This window comes from Mus caroli, unplaced genomic scaffold, assembly GCF_978045245.1.
Source record: "Mus caroli unplaced genomic scaffold, Mus_caroli_1 scaffold_4, whole genome shotgun sequence".
Classification (NCBI taxonomy): domain Eukaryota; kingdom Metazoa; phylum Chordata; class Mammalia; order Rodentia; family Muridae; genus Mus; species Mus caroli.
The window spans coordinates 75302511-75323919 of NW_028227259.1; the positions used below are offsets into that span (position 1 = coordinate 75302511).

The 21409-nt window shown below is 42.3% G+C and overlaps 1 protein-coding gene across 6 annotated transcripts in view; it reads right to left on the reverse strand.

Annotated features, from left to right (window-relative positions):
• Tec (tec protein tyrosine kinase) overlaps positions 1-21409 on the reverse strand; it is a 122591-nt gene that overhangs the window by 11019 nt on the left and 90163 nt on the right. For all 6 annotated transcript variants that reach the window (XR_015046939.1, XM_085836753.1, XM_085836755.1 and 3 more), the window contains 7 exons: positions 20732-20797; positions 15124-15178; positions 12426-12505; positions 10015-10148; positions 6895-6969; positions 5534-5705; positions 4970-5186 (listed from right to left, as the gene is read on the reverse strand). Coding sequence is in view for 5 of the 6 variants with exons in the window: in XM_085836753.1 (XP_085692879.1) it covers positions 4970-5186; positions 5534-5705; positions 6895-6969; positions 10015-10148; positions 12426-12505; positions 15124-15178; positions 20732-20797 (799 nt within the window). In the remaining variant the exon portion in view is untranslated. The remainder of the gene's footprint in view (positions 1-4969; positions 5187-5533; positions 5706-6894; positions 6970-10014; positions 10149-12425; positions 12506-15123; positions 15179-20731; positions 20798-21409) is intronic.

Consider the following 21409-nt stretch of genomic DNA (forward strand, 5'->3'; position numbering starts at 1 on the left):
CCAAAAGCAATCTACAGATTCAATGCAATCCCCATCAAAATTCCAAATCAATTCTTCAACGAATTAGAAAGTGCAATCTGCAAATTCATCTGGAATAACAAAAAACCTAGGATAGCAAAAACTCTTCTCAAGGATAAAAGAACCTCTGGTGGAATCACCATGCCGGACCTAAAGCTCTACTACAGAGCAATTGTGATAAAAACTGCATGGTACTGGTATAGTGACAGACAAATAGACCAATGGAATAGAATTGAAGACCCAGAAATGAACCCACACACCTACGGTCACTTGATCTTCGACAAGGGAGCTAAAAACATCCAGTGGAAGAAAGACAGCATTTTCAACAAATGGTGCTGGCACAACTGGTTGTTAACATGTAGAAGAATGCGAATCGATCCATTCCTATCTCCTTGTACTAAGGTCAAGTCTAAGTGGATCAAGGAACTTCACATAAAACCAGAGACACTGAAACTTATAGAGGAGAAAGTGGGGAAAAGCCTTGAAGATATGGGCACAGGGGAAAAATTCCTGAATAGAACAGTAATGGCTTGTGCTGTAAGATCGAGAATTGACAAGTGGGACCTCATGAAACTACAAAGCTTCTGCAAGGCTAAAGACACCATCAATAAGACAAAAAAACCACCAACAGATTGGGAAAGGATCTTCACCTATCCTAAATCAGATAAGGGACTAATATCCAATATATATAAAGAACTCAAGAAAGTGGACTCCAGAAAGTCAAATAACCCCATTAAAAAATGGGGCTCAGAACTGAACAAAGAATTCTCACCTGAGGAATACCGAATGGCAGAGAAACACCTGAAAAAATGTTCAACATCCTTAATCATCAGGGAAATGCAAATCAAAACAACCCTGAGATTCCACCTCACACCAGTCAGAATGGCTAAGATCAAAAATTCAGGTGACAGCAGTTGCTGGCGAGGATGTGGAGAAAGAGGAACACTCCTCCATTGTTGGTGGGATTGCAAGCTTGTACAACCACTCTGGAAATCAGTCTGGCGGTTCCTCAGAAAATTGGACATAGTACTACCGGAGGATCCAGCAATACCTCTCCTGGGCATATATCCAGAAGATGTCCCAACCGGTAAAAAGGACACATGTTCCACTATGTTCATAGCAGCCCTATTTATAATAGCCAGAAGCTGGAAAGAACCCAGATGTCCCTCAACAGAGGAATGGATACAGAAATTATGGTACATTTACACAATGGAGTACTACTCAGCTATTAAAAGAATGAATTTATGAAATTCCTAGCCAAATGGATGGACCTGGAGGGCATCATCTTGAGTGAAGTAACACAATCACAAAAGAACTCACACAATATGTATTCACTGATAAGTGGATATTAGCCCAAAACTTAGGATACCCAAGATATAAGATACAATTTGCTAAACGCATGAAACTCAAGAAGAATGAAGACCAAAGTGTGGACACTGTGCACCTTCTTAGAATTGGGAACAAAACACCCAGGGAAGGAGTTACAGAGACAAAGTTCGTAGCTGTGATGAAAGGATGGACCATTTAGAGACTGCCGTATCCAGGGATCCATCCCATAATCAACTTCTAAACGCTGACACCATTGCATACACTAGCAAGATTTTGCTGAAAGGACCCAAATATAGCTGTCTCTTGTGAGACGATGCTGGGGCCTAGCAAACACAGGAGTGGATGTTCACAGTCAGCTATTGGATGTATCACAGGGCTCCCAATGGAGAAGCTAGAGAAAGTACCCAAGGAGCTAAAGGGATCTGCAACCCTATTGTTGGAACAACATGATGTACTAACTAGAACCCCGGAGCTCTTGTCTCTAGCTGCATATGTATCGAAAGATGGCCTAGTCAGCCATCAATGGAAAGAGAGGCCCATTGGACCTGCAAACTTTATATGCCCCAATATAGGGGAATGCCAGGGCCAAAAGAATGGGAATGGGTGGGTAGGGAAGTGGGGGGCGCTATGGGGGACTTTTGGGATAGCATTGGAAACGTAATTGAGGAAAATATGTAATAAAAATATTAAAAAAATAAAAAATAAATAAATAAATTTATTCTTTATAAAATAAAAAAAAAAAAAGAATTACATGAACCAATACAATAATTTGGTAGAATGACAGAGGGCTTCTCAGAAGCAAAATAATGGTGTTTTTAACACCCTAACTTATGGGGCAAGGTTTCTCCCTCACTCGTCGGATGCTTGTTTTTCCTGTGTGATAATTCCCCAGAGCTCCTTTCCTCTGAGCACATTTAAGAGCCTCTCTCAAGTGACAGTTAATGCCCATCTCTTGAATTATCTGCACCTTCCCGGGAGGACAGCCATGGCACTGTCACTTGCAAGCCCATGAAACACTTTACTCAGGGGAAAGGCACATTCAACACTTCCTTTTGTGAGGGCAAAAGTTACGTTTTACGTTTTAAACTGCTGTGCCTAAAAGATCTGTAAAATAAAAATTTCTTTAACCTGTAAGTTTCACTTGTTTCCAGGACAGAAACTTCCTGGAATGCTGAAGACTGTGGTCCACCTACGACCACAAGCCATGTGTTCTCACTTCTGTAAACAAGGGTGGTTACCCCAGGTGCACAGGATGTGCTTGGTCACATGTAAGCAGAAGGTGTATAACTGTAGCTGGGAAGTATGCTAGGATATATGCTTGTCCCTGATTGGACAAAGTCAAAAGTCTATAGCCTAATAGGTTTGCCTTAATAAGCACTGGGCTTATGTAATTAGCAGCCATTCTCTGGGAATCCCGGGAATGGACTTGGCTAGTATTCACCATCCTGGTCAGAATTTAATAAAGCTTGCTTCAAATTTGGCTCAAAAGTTGTGTTAGTAATCTTATTCTCGCATGGCAGGATTAATACTTTAAAGGGTGTTAAAACCTTCCAGGGATTTATATCAATATCACTGGCCAAAAAAAATTTCAAAACTCACTTTCAAGAAAATAAATTCTGTACGGACAAGTGCAAGAGTCATGAAAGTATTCCGTCTGCATCCATTCTCCAAGAACAAAACTAGAACGATGCTTAATTCATGAGTTTCTACATGACAATTAGCCGTTGTCATAGCGACACATAATCATCAAAGCTAATGTTATATGTCACATCTAGTTTACAAAGCCTGTTGCCTCTATTAAATGGTATGAACTTTAACAAGATGTTGTGAGCCAAACAATGAAGTGCACATTGCAGATCCAATTTTCAGAATGGACTAGGACTAGCCCCACAACACACCGAGGAGATCAAGTCACCTTGCCAAATCCTCAATTGTTACTATGCTTTAAATCTAGAAATGACATCGGAGTTACAGTCCTGACTCTAAAGGTAAGTTCTGGGTCCAAACTCCTCCATCTCCCCAGCACCTGATGATATTTTATCCAGTTCTACTCACTTCCTTTGCAGATAGGAATAATATTCACTTCCTTATCAAAGGAGCTTACAGTACAAAAGTAAGGCCTATGTCAGGTGAGGTTACAACAAAGCACCCTGCTGCTCCTGCTCCAAGGAAACAGATCCAAGCTCTATCACAAGGCAGCTAAGGCTAAAGGAGGGTGGACACAATGCGAATCCTGGTGGTTTGGTAGACTGATCAAGGTAGATGGTTACTTGTTACAGTTACAGTGTTGCTTGTAACAGTCACAGTGTTGCTTGTTACAGTCATAGTGCTGCTTGTTACAGTCATAGTGTCACTTATTACAGTCGCAGTGTCACTTGTTACAGTCACAGTGTTGCTTGTTACAGTCATAGTGCTGCTTGTTACAGTCATAGTGTTGCTTGTTACAGTGGCAGTGTCACTTGTTACAGTCACAGTGTTGCTTGTTACAGTCACAGTGTTGCTTGTTACAGTCATAGTGCTGCTTGTTACAGTCACAGTGTCACTTGTTACAGTCACAGTGTTGCTTGTTACAGTCACAGTGTTGCTTGTTACAGTGTTGCTTGTTACAGTTGCAGTGTCACTTGTTACAGTTGCAGTGTCACTTGTTACAGTCACAGTGTTGCTTGTTACAGTCATAGTGCTGCTTGTTACAGTCATAGTGTTGCTTATTACAGTCGCAGTGTCACTTGTTACAGTCACAGTGTTGCTTGTTACAGTTACAGTGTTGCTTGTTATGGTTACAGTGTCACTTGTTACAGTCGTAGTGCTGCTTGTTACAGTCATAGTGTTGCTTATTACAGTCTCAGTGTCACTTGTTACAGTTGTAGTGTCACTTGTTACAGTCACAGTGTTGCTTGTTACAGTTACAGTGTTGCTTGTTACAGTTGCAGTGTCACTTGTTACAGTCACAGTGTTGCTTGTTATGGTTACAGTATTATTTGTTACAGTGGTGTTAACTGTGAAGAATGGCAGGGGAGGGAAAGAAAATCAGAGGGAAGAGGAGGAAAACTGAGAAACCTCTCCACCACAGCCCTTTAGAACTGGGTTGGATTGTTTTTTAATTTTTCTTCCTATTATTATCAGAAGGAATGAAAACTCCCAGAATTCCCTCTTAGTTGAGCTCAGGATTTCTCTGGTAGTTTCTGTTCAGCACTTAAAGCAGAAAGAGCTGGAGACTTGGTCTGAAGGTCAAGGCTAAGCCTAACTTCCCCATTTCTCACAATAGGCAAGCCTCTTTCACTTCCCCCAAAGCTAACACTCTTATCTATAACACAATGACATCAAATAAGTCTGCTCCAACGAGCTATCTCCTGGGAATCTCCCAGAACTCAAATAATTAATTCACGGAAACTTGCTTGGAGATAATAAGTCTGTACACTATTAGATTTAATAAAGGTCTTTTCCTTAGAAATTATCAAGTGATTGAAATTTACCAAGTTTGAAAATAATGAAATCTTGCTAAGGACAAAAACAGGCAAGTAATACAACAAAAGCTCTCTGTGTAACCCAACGGGACAATGGGATCCAGCCAGGGTGTAGGAAGCCACAGCAGTGGGAGGCCAGGAGGACTCTGGTTACTCACTAGGTCTCTGTGGATGAAGCTGTTTCTCTCCAGGTACTCCATCCCTTCACAGACATCTTGACACATGCTTAGCAGCATGTCTCTGCTGAAATGGCCTTGTCTTTGCCGGAGGAAATTCAGAAGGCAGCCCCTTTCCATGAACTCAGTAACGATGTAGATGGGCTTCTGCTGGGTGCATACACCATAGAGCTGTACCAGCTTGGGGTGTGTCAGCTTCCTGGGAACGACGACAGACACAAAGAGTTACCACAGGAAAACAAACCAGCAGGCAGATGTGCTGGGTGTGGCCAATTTTTAATACAAAAGAGAGGAGCTAGAAATTTACATCATGGGATCTAGAGATATGACTCAGTGGATAAGAACACTGGTTGCTCTTCCAGAGGACCTGAGTTCAATCCCGAGCACCCACAGGGTGGTTCACAACCACCTATAATTCCAGTCCCAGGGGGATCTGGTGCCCTCTCCTGGCCTCTGCAGGCAATGTATACACATGATGCACAGACATACATGCATTCAAAATACCAAATACACATAAAACAAAGAATAATAATAATAGAAACTTACATCATGACTTTAGCTTCCTCTATGAAATCCTCTTCACACATGGCACCTTCCCGGATAGCTTTGATGGCTACTTTGTACTGGGCCCGCCACTTGCCAAGCCTCACCACTCCAAACAGTCCACTCCCCAACTCTCTCATAAAGGTCAGCTCTGATGGGTTAATCTCCCACTTATCTGTAAGACAGACAGGGAAAGGATGCCTTACAAAGGAAACAGCCTAAAGTCATGGGGAAGAGACCAACCCCACAGCCCTGAATAACACAGTAATAATTACTATAAGATACTGAACAGAATTACAGCCTGTACCCAGACACCCAGACACCCAGCCAGCATAGCCAGTGAAAACCACCACAATGGCAACTATTTTAGCAGCGATGTATTTAGTTTTTACCTATGGAAAGTTTTTATAAATAATGATGAGAACAGAAAATCTAGTGTTACTATAAAGTATAATCTTCTAAAAACCCATTCTATGAATGCATTAAAAACAGCTGTAAAACTTGCATGCAAAGAACTCTTTGGCTAAAACCACTGAGTCCTCCTCACTGGGGCCTGCAGGGTGACCCCAGCAGGGTGAAAGGCTGGCATCTCTGCCTCTGACTGCATCTGTCTCATTTACTTCTGGTCACATACCTGTACATGTCAGCATGTTAATCACCCAAAGAGCATCTATGTCAGACCTGATGATAGCTAACTTACCTCCCCCCCATCCCTCATCCCCCCCCTCCCAATGAAGGCACAGAGAGGTAGGAGTAACTGAGGCATCTTACAGGTTTACAACACCCTATTCTGGATACTCCTCTAAGACACTAAATGTCTCCAAGGGCTGTCCTAAACCTACAGTCTACCTCAGATTCCATGAATAACTACATCTCCCAAGGGCGGACAGACCCACCAGGTGCACGTACAGGCAATGATTCACAATAGCAACGCTGCATCCTTGTGCAAGAACAGTTAGCTCCTTAGACCCAGCTTGTCCCCTCAGGCAATAAAGACTTCTTCAGACCCCCTTTCAGGACTAGATCTGAGATAATTATCAACCAGGCCACACTTGGACCTCCTGTCTGCCTTGCCCCAAGCCTTTCTCTGTTGCAGCCTTTGATGGGTATACTCAGAGGCATTTTCTTCAGTCCCTCTTCCTAAGGCTCAGTGACTAAGCCTCCTCTCTCTGCTTCTTGCCACTCTGCATCCTTCGCTGGCACTGTGAGACGGGTAGAATTGCTGAGGCTCTCAGGGCTACAGGGACCTAGGCTTGCACTCTAGAATTCTGGTTAGAGTTGAATTCTACAGGTCTCCATTCATCTTGTAGAGATGGATTCTTTTCCAATAAAACTGGCCAATGCAACTTCCAAGTGAGTCTTACCATAGCTGAAGCCGGCAGTAGTGGGAGCGTTCTTCCCCTTTGTACTGACCGGGTACCGCAGCCTGGTGACAAGCCCTAAAAATGAAAGAAATGATTGCAGCTGAATTTTATCCTAATCACGATACTCAGTCAAATGCTAAACAAGAAAAGCCCAAGAAACACCATTCGCTTATTACTGAAGCCTCCTCTTCGTAGACACATGGCGCTGCAGAGCAGGCTTTCAACCGTTCCGTACAGTTCCCTCTTAATACAGTGTGTATCTGGCGCAAGGCCAGCTTCCGCTCTCCTCTAATATTGTAAAGGATATTAGAAGATTCCCAGCACTTACTAATCTTTTTAAATATGAGATCTGAACTATGGAAGAGGATTTTATTAGTCAGCTAAAAATTAAAGCAGTTCACCTGATGTAACTCAGTGTTCCTGACATTAGCACTAAAATCTGGGGTGTGGATTATCAGCCACTGGAAATCAGTGAGGCAGATCAAATCATTTAAGTGGCTTAGAGCCTCAAAGAAGAAGTGGGGGCCTTCTTCCAGGAGCATCCAGACAGGGCTATACATCTTCTATACAGCACATTTCATACTGTGTGGGCATCTGGACTGATCACCATTTAATATTCACTGTACTCCCCTCAAAGGCTTGGTTTCTTATATGAAGCAGGCATTAAATGCATGTCAGCTAAATAAATTAAGATAGTGGTAAAAATTTAAACACAGAAGAACAAAAAAAAATAGGAAAAGAAATACAATAAGAATAAGAGACTATCATCAGAACAGGGTTATAAAAACGTTTTTTGAAAAAACTGTTAAGAATTAATTGCTCAAGTTGGTTTTGGTTTTGGTTTGATTTGGTTTGGTTTTGATTTTGGTTTTTGCCTGTTTGTTTTATTTTTTTGGTTTTGTGTAGCCCCGGCTGTTCCCGAACTCAATCTATAGACCAGCTGTCTCAATCTCAGAGATGTCCCTGCCTCTGCCTCCCCAGCACTGGATTAAAGATGTGTGCCACCATGCCTGGCTTAATTGCTCAAGTATTGAGCACAGAATTTCAGAAAACCCAGCAAACCCACTTGTAGATGAGTACGCTGATGAAAGGAAACCCTATTTCCATGAAAACACATGAATATAAGATTATCATCTGAAAATAAAAAGGAGTGGACACCTTCTCTGACTGAAAACCAGAGCTTTAAATTTTCTACTTCCTCGGGATTTCTTTGCAGGGACAGGGCACGCTTGAGCAGAACACACAAGGCAATGTCTAAGAGTATGCTCAGCGAGTCCATCGTATAAAGCAAAACAACAACAAAACCCTGGGGATTTCCTCAGTCCAGAATCCCCATCAGCCTCTCCTCTAGTGTCATCACATCTGGAGCTGGTGCAGACCCAGGCTGCATCCTGGTTTCCACCGATGAAGGAGAGACCTTGTCAAAGTAGGTGTGTTAAGACAGCTTCCAAGACTGCCAACTAGAGGGTCAGCTGTTTATCTCACCTTTTAGCACCATTACATTGACACGGGCAATAATTTAAAAACTAAACACAGATTTCTAATTGGACTGGGTACCTAACACTTAGGCAAATATTATCAAGGCTCGGCATAGTAATTTATGTATAATTCCCATAGGTCAGGCCTTGATCATTTTTATCTTTTCTGATTATTTCAACAAGGAATGCACAGTACATGGACAAATGTAAAAAATGTTACAATGTGTCAAAACAAAAAACAAAACAGAACAACCCAGCTACAGTATAAATTGTTATCTCCATGAACTGTTCAGAACAAACAAATCTACTAAGACAGAAAGTGGGTTAGTGGTTGCCTGGGGCTAGGCTGGTGCAGACAGGGCATGGGTGACTGCTAATGGGTACAAGATTTATTTGTGCGGGGATGATGACAGTGTTCAAAAAATTAAGATTACGGTGATGTGACCGTTGGCACACTGTAAACATTCTAAGAGGTGTTGAACCCTGTGTTTTACATGGATGAATTTTTTGGTATGTAAATTACATCTCAATAACTCTTCCTATGCTCTGTATATATAAAATAATAAAGGACCTCAGAGAACAGCAACAGACATTGTAAAGAGGGCCTTTGATGAAAAACTCATAAGCCAATTTTCCACAAGTGAAATTAAGCAACCAGCTGTTGGACACATTAGCTGCTTGCACTGTTAAAGTACAAAAAGGCTGGAAACCTGCTTGTGGAAGCCTTATTTCTTGCTGTTTGTTTGGTGTTGGATGTAACACAGATTCAGGCTGTTGAAAAAGCTTGTGGGACATGCTATCCGATCATCTGTCGCCTTCAGTGGTTCACGTCTCGGTGGGTCAGCTTTAGCACGGGACCACAGCAATGTGCGTACCATGAAAATCATCTCTTTTAAACTAGACCTTTGTTGGGGAGAGTAAACTGTGTCTTCTCCTGGGCCAGTGTTGTAAGACAGGATACTTTCCAGGTGTAATGAGCCATCACTCCCAGCCAGTCATGTGACCAGGAGGGTCACCCCCTGGTACTCTACAGAGTACCATGGGACAAAGCCAGGGTGCTCAGTAGATTAGCTGTATTGAATACATTTTGTACTGAAGGCATCTTTAGTTTATACCGCTTTTATCAGGACATAACCTCACTATGAATTGCAAAGTGTATGTACTCTGTCTCTTGGAAAGCTTTAGCATTAACTGAACCCCTGGCTCATCTGAAAGCATCTATGCCCTCTCCACACACATTTTTCACATTTACATGATGAGATGGGGGAGGGGGCTTCCTTGTGTTGCTCAGACTAGCATTGAATTCTCTGACTCACATGATCCTCCAAACTAGCCTCCTAGGTTGCTCTTAAAGTAGGCATATCTTGGAATTTTAGTTTAGTGCCAAGGCTAAAACCCACAAAGGTGGAAATTTCCACAGATATTAAAGACCTACAGTCCTGTAATGGGAACATGGTATCCTATGAAGTCTATTATGCTTTCTGGGTTTTCTCTGGATACAGAATGTTCTTAATATGCAATAATTCTACTTCAGTCACACTTTAGAGATAACTACAAAAAAAATCTACCTTTTGAAGAATCCATCACAATATCTGAGCATATGATCACTAATACTCAAAACGGGTCTTCATAGCCCACTCACCTGCCGCATTGTGCTTGTGATATTCAATGATCTCAGGAATGGACCCGAAAGCATGCTTCTCTGCCAGGTAATACTTCTTTGGGGATGTTGCTGTTTCCTTTATGTGATAATGCCTGAAACCTGATGAGCCTTCTCTATTAGAAAGACAAAATAAAACAGGATTTTACACCCAGCATAAGTGTATTTATCCATAGGTGTTAATCTCCAAAGAAGGGAAAAAGAAATGAGAATTGATATAAATGTTTTCAAGGGTACATAGATAATAAATAAATAAATAAATCCAGGCCTTTGATATCTACACTTGGGAGGCAAAGGCAAGGACACATAGGTTCCTTGTGAGTTTGAGGCCAGCCTTATCTACAGAGCAAATCCAAGACAGCCCAAGCTAACCACTCTGTCTCAATTAATAATAATGATAATAATAATAATAGTTGTATTTGTTGTTTTTACTTGTTTTAAATTATCAAAATAAAGGTGGCTATAAGTTCTACGGCTGTGATGGCATTACAAATCATCTATGAGAGAGGCCAAAATAAAGAAGACACAAGTAGAAAAGGAGCTGCTAAACTGGACCAGTCTATCTACTCTCAATGATTTAAAATTGCTGGACCAGAGGTATGCTATGTTGGAAGAGAGCCAGGCAGGAGATTGGCCTGGGAAAGATGTAATGAGACAGACATATGTATGGCACATGAGCACAGGTAACCAGCCATGTGGCAGAATGTAGGTTAAAATAAATGGGTTATCTTAAATTATGATTCTAGTCAGAGAAGAGCCTAGCTATATGACCAAGGTATTTGTAAATATACTTGGAGTCGGAGTCTTATTTCTGGGAGCAGAAAGCTAACGTCAACCATGCAGGTAGTACTAACAGAACTTCATGTGTGGATGTTATCTATAGGGCAATCTCTGTAGAATCTCTTTCTACGGGCTCCTTTCTATTCCTGACACAAATATTACTTTTCCTATGCCCTAAGCTTTTTGACTCACATCAACTGGTGGAAGTCTTGAAAGTGGTCACAATAATAACTCAGTTGCTTGCATGAGAATGGAAATGAGACCATGAACCATCAGGTCAGCAGCAGTAGAATTTTAATTTGCTGTTCGTTTCTGTCCTGCAGAGACTTAGACCTGCAGTGCCTAGAACCCTCTCCCTTCTCAAAGGGAACGGATTGGATTTAAGCAGAGACAGCGCCCCTTGTAGGTATCTCTGTAGAATACAGGTTTCTAGGAACTCTGCTTTCCAATGCTCTCGAGATGATACATAATCGCCCTTAGGGTGGAGCTTGGGTTCCTTGGCCCCGAGGCGACCTGGAGTCAGCTTCTACATCTGTCAGCCTGTCGTAGGCACCCCACCTCCCTTTACCCTGTCATCTCTGTCATTCCACATTCACCTCAGACCTTCCCTGTGCGTCTCTGCCCTCACCATCTCCTCTCACTGTTGAGTCAGCAAGTCTCCCTTCACTCAGGCTTCTTCCTGTCTTGCTATAAAGTCTCAGCTTAGATGTCACTAAGGAATAAGTGAAATGTGTCTTAATAACAGCCCCTCCCCCCCCACACACACTTTTATACTACCATGGCTGCATGCAGGCCTGTCTGGGGCCCTCATTAAGCTACTAAAGCCCACTCTACTCCATGTAGCATCCTTTGTGCATAGCTCAGGGCACAATAATTATCTTCCATAGATATTCTCAACATACATGTTGTATGTGTATGTTGTTTGGGTATACATAGATACACATGTATGTAGACACACGCATCCACATATTTGAAAAACTATAGGGAAATTCTCTGGAGAGAAAAAGAAGAGGACATAAAATAGCTCAGCTTTTAGAACTAAAGATTACATTTTTTTTTCTAATGCTGAAAATTCCTATTTGAAAATTAGGACCACATACAAGCAACATGGGAGGAGGTCCTATCAAAACACCGAATTAAAAGAAAAAAAATTATAGCTCAAGCAGATGGAATGCCTGCTATGAAAGTGTAAGGACATGAGGTCAGGTTCCCAGCACTCCTAGAAAGCTTAGATGCGCCAGCGTGTGGCTGGAACTTCAGTGCTCTGCAGGGTTGAAGGGTGGGAAGAGGCAGAGAGAGTGGGCTCTCTGATCCCAAGAGCCCACTGGTCGGTGAGGCTAGCCAGAGGGTGAGCTCCTGGTTCAGTGAGAAACCCTGGATGGAAAATTATAGCAAACAAACAAAATAGAGAAACCACTGAGGAAGGTATTTGGAAGCCAAGCTCTCGTCCCACCTGCATACACACACAGGTGAACACACCTGCACACACACATTCACAACATGCACGTGCTGCATACCCATGCACCCCCACACACACAAAATAAAATAAAATAAAATAAATAAATAAATAAATAAAGCAACCACTAAAAAAAAGCCAGAGTATAAGGACTTACCCCCCAAACTTTGTGTAAAGGGAGACTGTATACAAGCCTGGTTGACTGGAGTCTCTCACCATAAAACCACCTTCTTTATCCTAAAAACCAAATGAAGAAATTCCTTTTTTAAATTCCAGTTACTAGTGCCCTGGCAAAGATTCAAGAGTTTAACGTCATTGTTTTTCGATCACCCTTTGTGTAGAAAACTCAGCTGTCAACAAGAGCAACTGAATAGCGCCCCTTGAATTTTCCACACACATGACTTTCTGCCCGGAACTCCTGGGCTGGAAAGGACTGGAGGAGGCACACTCGCAGTCCCTGACTACAGCCTCGCAGCCATGCTGAAGTGAGGCCTGCAGCTAGTGTCTCAGGACCTCTGCAGTGCTACCAGGTAGGTCCCACGGTGCTGTAAGCCACAGGCTTGTGAAAGTAACCATTGAGAATCTATTTCTAGGTTTCAGGTCATGCCATCCCCATGCTTGGTAGGAGCTTTCAATCCCTCGCAGTGTCAATTCCTAGCACACAGCCTTTATCCCGAAAAAAAACCTCAGTGCTCTTTACGAGACCGTGTTTCAGTACCCTCGATTTCCTGTGTCATTCAGCATCCAATGCCATACATAGCACAGGAGAGGGGGTGACTCCCACAGAAATTCAAATCATGCAGAGTAATGCTGACATTCCCACCAGAGCCCAGCTGAAGGGCAGGAAATGGAAGTTATATATCTCAGACACTTCGCTGTCAATGGCACCATATCCATATCTGTTCTTTAGCTTTCATATTACTTCAAGACAAAAAATGTGTTTCAGAGTTGAAAAATAACTTCTATTCTTATTTATAAGAAAGGCAGTGGAACTAAAAGCCCCCCAAGTCTATCTGATAACAATTTGAGATAATAATTATGATCATGAATTCGTGGATTAAATAATAATAATAATAATAATAATAGCTACCATTTTGAAAACCTAATCTTTTTAAATGTAGCCTCATACGTAATTTAATGCTCATTTGAGTATTTAACAGCCAGTTGAGTAATACACTTTCTTGGTTTTCTTCTCTTATTTCACAGGTAAGGAGAGGGGACACAAAAAGATGAGGTAACTTTCCCCGGGTCACCTGACTAGTCAGTTGCCAATGAGACAAAAGAGAATTTGAAGGCCAAGCTGTCAAGGTAGCAGAAACCAACAGCTCTGGGTGTGTGGTCTCTGGGAAACCAGTAAGGATCCTAGGGTGGGACCAAGCCTTGTAGTATAACCTACACTCAGTGCTCAGCGAAGCCTTGGTCACACACAGAAGAGCCAACATCTTGAACTATTACTAAGTAAAACAACTAGAAAGTAAAATGTGGAGGCTGAAACCTCGGCTTCTGGGCCAACTTCCCTATCTTACAGACCTGGAGCATGAAGAAAGCTGCCCTAGAGCAACCAGGCCCCCCTCAGCTCAGCACAATTTCCCCCTTGCATATACTGTCTTTCCCTCTAATTTCACTTTAAGGTTTCAGAAATTCATCATGTTTATTACAACAGGTGACTACAGGTTATTAAGTTTTCACTTATAAAGTACAACACATAATATTAAGGTAAACTATCCTAAAACAAGTAAAACCAAGCAAGAAAGAAAATACATTGAAACGCTAAAATCAAAGCAGCAAATGAGCCACCAGTGGTTTAGTAAACGCTGCTCAGGGGTGGGTGGTCCCTCACAATGCAGATTCCCGAGGGCCCATCCACAGTCTCTCTGCTCTACTCCAAAGAGCTGAGTCCTAAGCCTCCGAATGTGCCTGTACTTTGACATACTATGGGTTGGCACAGGTCATTAAATTAAAATATAGTCATCAAGGGGACTCTAGTTCAGTATGACTGGTACCCTTACTAAATGAGATGATGTAAACAGAGACAGAAATGTGTGCATGGAGAAAAACAGTGATAAAGTGGGGAGGGTGGGTAGCTGTCTCCAAGCCAAGGAGAGGGACTTAGGCCCTCCATCACAGGTCCCAGAAGCAATCAATCCTATTGACCATTGAAGGAGACCCCTCTGCACAGTGGGGGTTCCCTCCTGGACCCTGGATTAGAAACAAATTACACCCAAACACCTGTTTTCACAGAGAGATCATTTATTAAGCAGGAAAGAAAAGTTAAAGTGGTTGATTTCTGACTCCTGGAGAAAAACACCCAACAAATGAGAAAAAAGGGGAGGTGTGTCTTAGAATGGGCTAGGATTCAGTGTTATATTTTAATTGGTCATGTTAATTTGGTTAGCCGAAGGTGGCTTTTGATTGCCAGACTTCAATACTGTGATAGCTGGACCTTCATAGTCAGGAGGAGGAAGTGGCCAAATAAAGAGATGGACCTCGGTGGCTTTAGGACTATGATCTAACAGTTTTTAGCCAGGCAGAGGGAAAAGGAGAGAAGGGCAAGACCTGCTAGAGCCATGCCTACCACGTTCAAGCTAGCCCGAGTCCCTTCAACCATGTTGTCAGGGATGGACTGTAAGTGATGAAGTTCTGATGTTTGAGGTTCACTCGCTTTGTGGCTCTTTGTTCCAGTAAACTAACACCCCAGTACTCTCCTTTAAGTTTTGTGAAAAAGACAGCTTGTATCTTATTTATATCACAGCCATTTCAGGCCTTAGGAATAAGTATACAGAACAACACATGAAGGATTTATTGAAATTAACCTGGGCTGAAATGCCACTTGCAAACCGAGGGCGCACACTTACTTCCGTTCTGAGGAGCTGTTCTGCTTTGCTTCTGTTGGTATTTCTGCAGTACCACCTGATCAGAAAGAGATGCTCGTCAGCTTCTGAAAATTACCTTTCATGCATAGTACGACTAGAAAGCTAATATGGGAAACCAATAACAAACACATCAATAAGATACACAACCACGGTAAGAACACTCGCAATCTCAATAGCAATGACGAATTATCATGAATATACCACAAGGCGTTTCTTACCCACATGTTATGCATGCCCTCATGTATTAGATGGGATCAAAGGTTATTTGTATGTCACAACCTGAATTTGTCACAGGATAGCTTTGCAAATCAATACAAGTTCTGGGCATGGAGGTGCCATATTTCATCAGTCCTTACCATTTAACAAAAGAATCAGTTCCCATGTTTTACGACAACATTCATAACAAGAATGAATCTTGCTCCAATGACTAACCCACGCAAGAAATATCACTTTACATTACTGTCTTGAATTCAAACTATATCTTATTCCAGTCCCCATCTACCTGTGTGGCTGGTCATCGTGTCACTGTGGTACCAGTTCACTGAATTTCATGTACAGCTCAAGGGTCAAGAAAGAAGGAACAACCCTGAACAGCCATCCAGGCACTCCAGACTTCCTGATGTCCAGCACCCCTAGACCCTGTGGTTACCCTAGCCTCTACATCAATTCTGTGCCTTGTCCTGAGTACCTGCCCTCCTTCCCACCTGGTCCATACCCTGAGTCACACATATCTGTCCCTTCTTGGCCTTTGAGAAGACTCTGTGAGTACTGCCATCCCCTTCCTTATCCTAGAGACAGTCTGCCCTTCAGCTCCCCCCAGTATCATGCCTCCGTGTGACTATAAGCAAATGGACCCCAAAGAGTATGACTAAGATCATTTTCTCGGGCCTTCAACTTTAAGTTTGTTTTGCTAGATGTTTTGAGTTGGCAATAAATCCTCCATCACAGTCAAATTCCTAAAAACCTCAAAAGTCCTAAAGTCACTGGGGCCTCTTTGGTCATCTGAATTTCCCACTATTGTCCCAGCCTAGTGATTAAAGATCCTGTTGGGTAGCACATTCTCTGGGATTGAAACATTCCATCCTGAAGGAAGCTCCATAACACAGAAGGTAAAGAAGTCAAAAAAAAAAAAAAAAAGCTTCAGGAAGTCCCTGAAACTGACCAGATTTGCTGATCTACTCCCTCTCTAGGAATAAACAGTAAAAGATTGCTGAGAGTCACTCACAGGCAAGACAAGATGAATGAAAGACTATCAGGTCACCAAGAAGAAGCTGAAACTCGCCAAGCTGTCTGAAAGAGGTTTGGATTAGAGGAGTCACTTGGGAAGAATGTGCTTCAGTCTGTGGAGCTGCCTGCAGGCTGTGCAGTGTGCTCTAGGTTCCCATGCTGAGGTGGGCTTTGGCGGTGTATCTATCTTGGAGTCATATCTGTTCCTGTAAGTGACCCCTCACCCATATTCCCATAAGTGATTCCAATAAAACTCACTGGTTCGCCAAGTTGGATTTTGGTCTGTTGTGAGTTCAGTAGGGGTGTGTGTGTGTGTGTGTGTTGCTTCTTCCCGCAAAATTCATACAACAGGCTTCTGGATTTTAGCCTCAGACACCCTAGACAAGAGAATTCAAAGGCTCCCCCCTGATTGAGAAAGGTAAAATCACAACAAGCAAAATGCAAGATAAGAAAGCTGTCTGTCTGTCACCTGAGTGTTTTTAGAGAGCACCTGAATGCCTAGAAAAGTGCAATACCCTGTAATGACTTTGGAGCCTGTGGTGATGAGCCAAGGTTAGGAAGGATCGACCTGTGCATCACACTTTATGAAATGAGGCCAAATTCAACAGAACTGTACTATGGTCAGTGCAGACCATATGATCAAGCTGTTTATGAATGCAATTGAAATATGGTAATAAATTGGAAGGGATTCATTTTATCTCTAAAGCTTTTCTGATGATATAAGAAATATTTGTCAGATCCCAGAACTGTCACACACACACACAATATGGTTAAGAAAAGGTAGCTAGTTAGTCACTATTAACTAGCAAGATGTGTAAATTAGAAAATTCTTATTTATCAACAAACAGAAGGTCCAGTTTTAGATCTCCGCGGTGAAAGCAAGGGAGGGAAACTTGGTTCAGGTGCAGGAAACTTGGAGAGCTACAATGTGGCTTTAAGAAGATAGTAAGATAGCCAGGAAAACAAGGTAGTCCTCTCCTCACACTGTAAACACAGATCCCAGGAAAGGATAAAGGCATCAGGAGAGAGAGAGACAGAGAGAGACAGAGAGAGACAGAGAGAGACAGAGAGACAGAGAGGATGCTGGCACAGGAAGCTGCTCTTAGAAACCTGTTTTAGAGACTTGTTTCTGCAGCATCTCCGGACTCCTGAAAAAGATCTTTGCATCCTTTAGACAGACTGTGGTTTCTACCCACACCAAAGGGATTCTAGTCAGCACGAGCACAGCAAGCATGGCTCTGGCAGGCCTTCCCCTTCACTATCCCCTCTGCCTTGCTAAAAACCATTAGCTAATATTCCTGCAGCGAGCCACCAAGGTCTGTTCCCTTATTTGGCCACTTCCTCCTCCTGAGGCTGACTGCCAAGGTCCCGTGATCAAAGTACTGAAGTCCAGCAATCAGAAGCCCCTGAAGTCCAGCAATCAGAAGCCCCTGAAGTCCAGCAATCAGAAGCCGCCTTCAGCTCACCTAATCAACATTAAACTCCTCATCCAAACATGGTTTCCCCATTTGCCTTTATAAACTGCCATTTGCCCATGAGTCACATGTCTCTCTCTTCTATCCAGAGGTGGTCTTTGTGCCTCTCTCACCCTTCCCATAGAACAAATACCCCTTCCCACCTCTCCCCCTCTCCATTGTTCCCTTCCTCTTTTCCCTCCTCCTCTATCTCTCTCCTGTCGTTGTTCCTTACTCCCTGTCCTCTGTCCCTCTGAGGCAAATAAATCTCCTTTGTGCTCAGAACTTGGTCTCGGGGTGCCTTGTGCCAATATCCTTTTCACTCTGTGTGCCAAAGTCCTGTGTGCTGGCTGCTTGGTGCCCAGAGTGGCACTAATGGAAGGCCGAGCAACCTCTTACTGAAACGTCTTTATAGGAAGTTCTTGTGCCACAGGGGCACATCTCTGGAGGAGACTAGAGTGACCCAGTCCCTTCCTCCCAGCTTTCCAGTTATGATCAAACAGGTCTGTTCTAGCGCATGTTCCCACCATGGTTATTTTCTCACAACAATGCTAAAACAATACTATCACATATCATGGAGCCCAAACTCCAAAACTACAAGCCAAAATCATTTTTTTAAAACCAGGGATTTGTTACAGTAATGTGCAGCTGAATAATATTAATACACAAGTACAGACCCTTTAGATATATTGAGTTATTAACAAATAAATAGATGAGTTAACTGGTAATAGACTGGCAATAGCTATTTAATAGCAGCTCTTCTCTCTCCCTCTCTCTCTCTGTCTCTCTCTCTCTCTCTCTCTGTGTGTGTGTGTGTGTGTGTGTTTCTGAACCTCTAGAAATGAACCTCTAGTATCCAAAATGTTGAGAGGTGTACAGGTCAAACTACATTACTGAAAACCTTGGTAGACCTGGGTCTGACCCAAGAACAGCAGAGATCTGGGGTTCCTAATTGGCCCAAACAAACAGAAACACATTCGTCTCAACCTCCATGAGGACATGCAAGATGTGTTACTAACCCAACAAATGTGGGCAAACCCCAACAAAACAGAACCAAGCATAGGGAGGCACAAAGCAAGGACTCTGAGGACAGCCTTCAGCCTTGCTGCCCAGCATAATGCCAAGCTGGACTCCCATCCCTGGCAGATGCTGAGGGACTCCCACACTGGAGTCATCCAGAGGAGAAAAGTTCTTCAATGAGATTACATTTCCAAGTGGCGCTATGACCCAAACACTCGTGTATCCAAGTTACAAACTCCAGGAATACAATCCTTACTTGACATCCTGTGAGCCATAAGGAATCTTCATAGTTATACCAAGAATGTCTGGCTTCCATGAAATATATTATCAGTAGTCTTTGGTCCTGTCATTTCAGATCAGTTGAAGTTTGAGCCTTTGGGCATATTCGTGTTTCTGAGGATTTTGTTATAGTTTCCTAAGACATGTTTAAGAGCCAAGCCACTGTAGTTTACATAATTATCTATTAAGATAAGGAAACTACAGAGGAATACATAGTCTGGCAACTGTCATTAAGGAAGTCTCATAGAGTGCACTTAAAAGACCTAGCTCATATAGCCCACTATGCCCATGGTACCTACAATCTACTACAAGCCCCCCCGCCCCAGACTCCATGAAGTAGGCAACAGCTCTCAAGTGCTATGTTACAGAACTATGCAGTATGCCACTATGCAAACAGTAAAGACCACTATAGCATAGGGTAAGCATTTGCATATCTACTACATACACAGAAAACACAAAGATGTTAGGCAATAAGAGTTCTTCAGCTCCATCCCAATCCTGTGGAAAGATGGTCAGGCACACAGTCCATTTGATAAAAACACACTATATAGTACATAATTGTACACCGTATGCATGGACATTAAAGGACCATGCCACTGATGCTGGGCTATCAGACCCTGGTGGTCCTCTAGATTAGGAGATGCCCATGTCATCATGGAGAGAGAGCAGAGAACCACTTGTTGCTCTAAGGAGTCATATCATATTAACATCCTGCCTCAGGAGGGCCACAGTGCAGTGATACCCATGGGCTGTGCACTGGAACCTGGCTATGCACTGCCTGTGGACATAGAAAGTGAAGTGTTGCTGTAAAGTTGGGCAGTATGCATCAGGAGTCTCAACAAAGGATCTCAGAGAGATGGTTTAAGGCAGCAGAGGAGGTTATCCCAATTATTTTACTATAGCAAAACCACCTGAAATAATCCAATACCTCTCTAATAAGAAGGCAATTGTATTATTATGTGTCCATATACTGGTTGTAGCCATTGGCCCTCACCCAACAGTAGATCAATGCCAAGAACTCAAAAAACATTTTATAAACTTGTGACTGAATGAGTTATAATGCAGCTATGAAAATATTTTCAAAGACCATTTAATTGCAGGAAGACAAATAAACTCAAAACGCACTCATTACCCAGTGGAAAAAGAAAAATATCATTAATGACAAAGGTCAAATCTTATTCAAAATATTTCCTTAGTAATGTTTTTTCCTGTTTTCAAAGTTTTAAAAGAAAAAACCATAATCACACAGTGTTATTTTCACTTGAGAAAAAAACAAAAAACAAAAAAAAAACCACAATGAAACATTTCCTCTAGGAAATGTTCCCTTACCTTGAATGAATGAACAATGATATTTACTTCAAACTCAGCTGAGCTGTGCTTGTTCAAACCCAGTTCAACAGTGCCTGCTGAAGGAATGGTATTCCCACACAAGATATTCAAAGAAAATGTCTTCTAGAGAGAAGTCTCACGTTGTTACTAGGGCAGGCACCCGAATTAAGTATATGTCAGCACCTTCTAAAGACACTGAAGTCATCCCTTCATCTTTAAAATGTCTTACACAATTAGGAAAACGACAGTTTCTGGTTCCCCACTCTTACAAGGCTACTTACTCGTATTGATCTAAGTTGTTGGATTTCTTCCCTGTGACGTAATTACTTGGGATATATCCTTCACTCCTAGAGGTGGATAAGCAAACAAAGAGAAATGACTTTACTGTTTGTTTCAGCAAAGGCAACTGGTCTTCTAAAACACGTTACCTAAAGTTTACACGAAAACGCACCCATCCCCGTAATTCAATACATCTGTATTGTCTCACCACTTTACAATGTATGTCCATGTTTGATCCTCACAGAGATTATGGATATACAGACATTATGATACCCAATTTCTCATGAAGAAACCAAAAACTAGACTAAGATGTTCCCTTCGGCCCACCCCCAAAGTCAGCCAGCATCAGGGTTTAAACTTGCCAATATTCCATGATGCTGGTAAAGAAATGATCATTTCTTGGAATGTCTTCACGAAACTACTACATCACAACGTATAAGCATTGAATGGAGTCACCAGCTGCTCTAATACCTCAACAAGTACTGCAGGACAGCATCCAATGGGAGTACATGCCCTCTGCATTAGTATCATGAGAAACGTTTTTAAAGGAAAAATTATTGTTAGGAATTGAGAAGGCCTGTATGGTACAAAGGAACCTTCCATTTTGCCCCCAGGAACTCCTATGTACTGTTTAGTAGGAGTTATGATACTCATGTATAAAAATTTTTTAAAAGTAGATG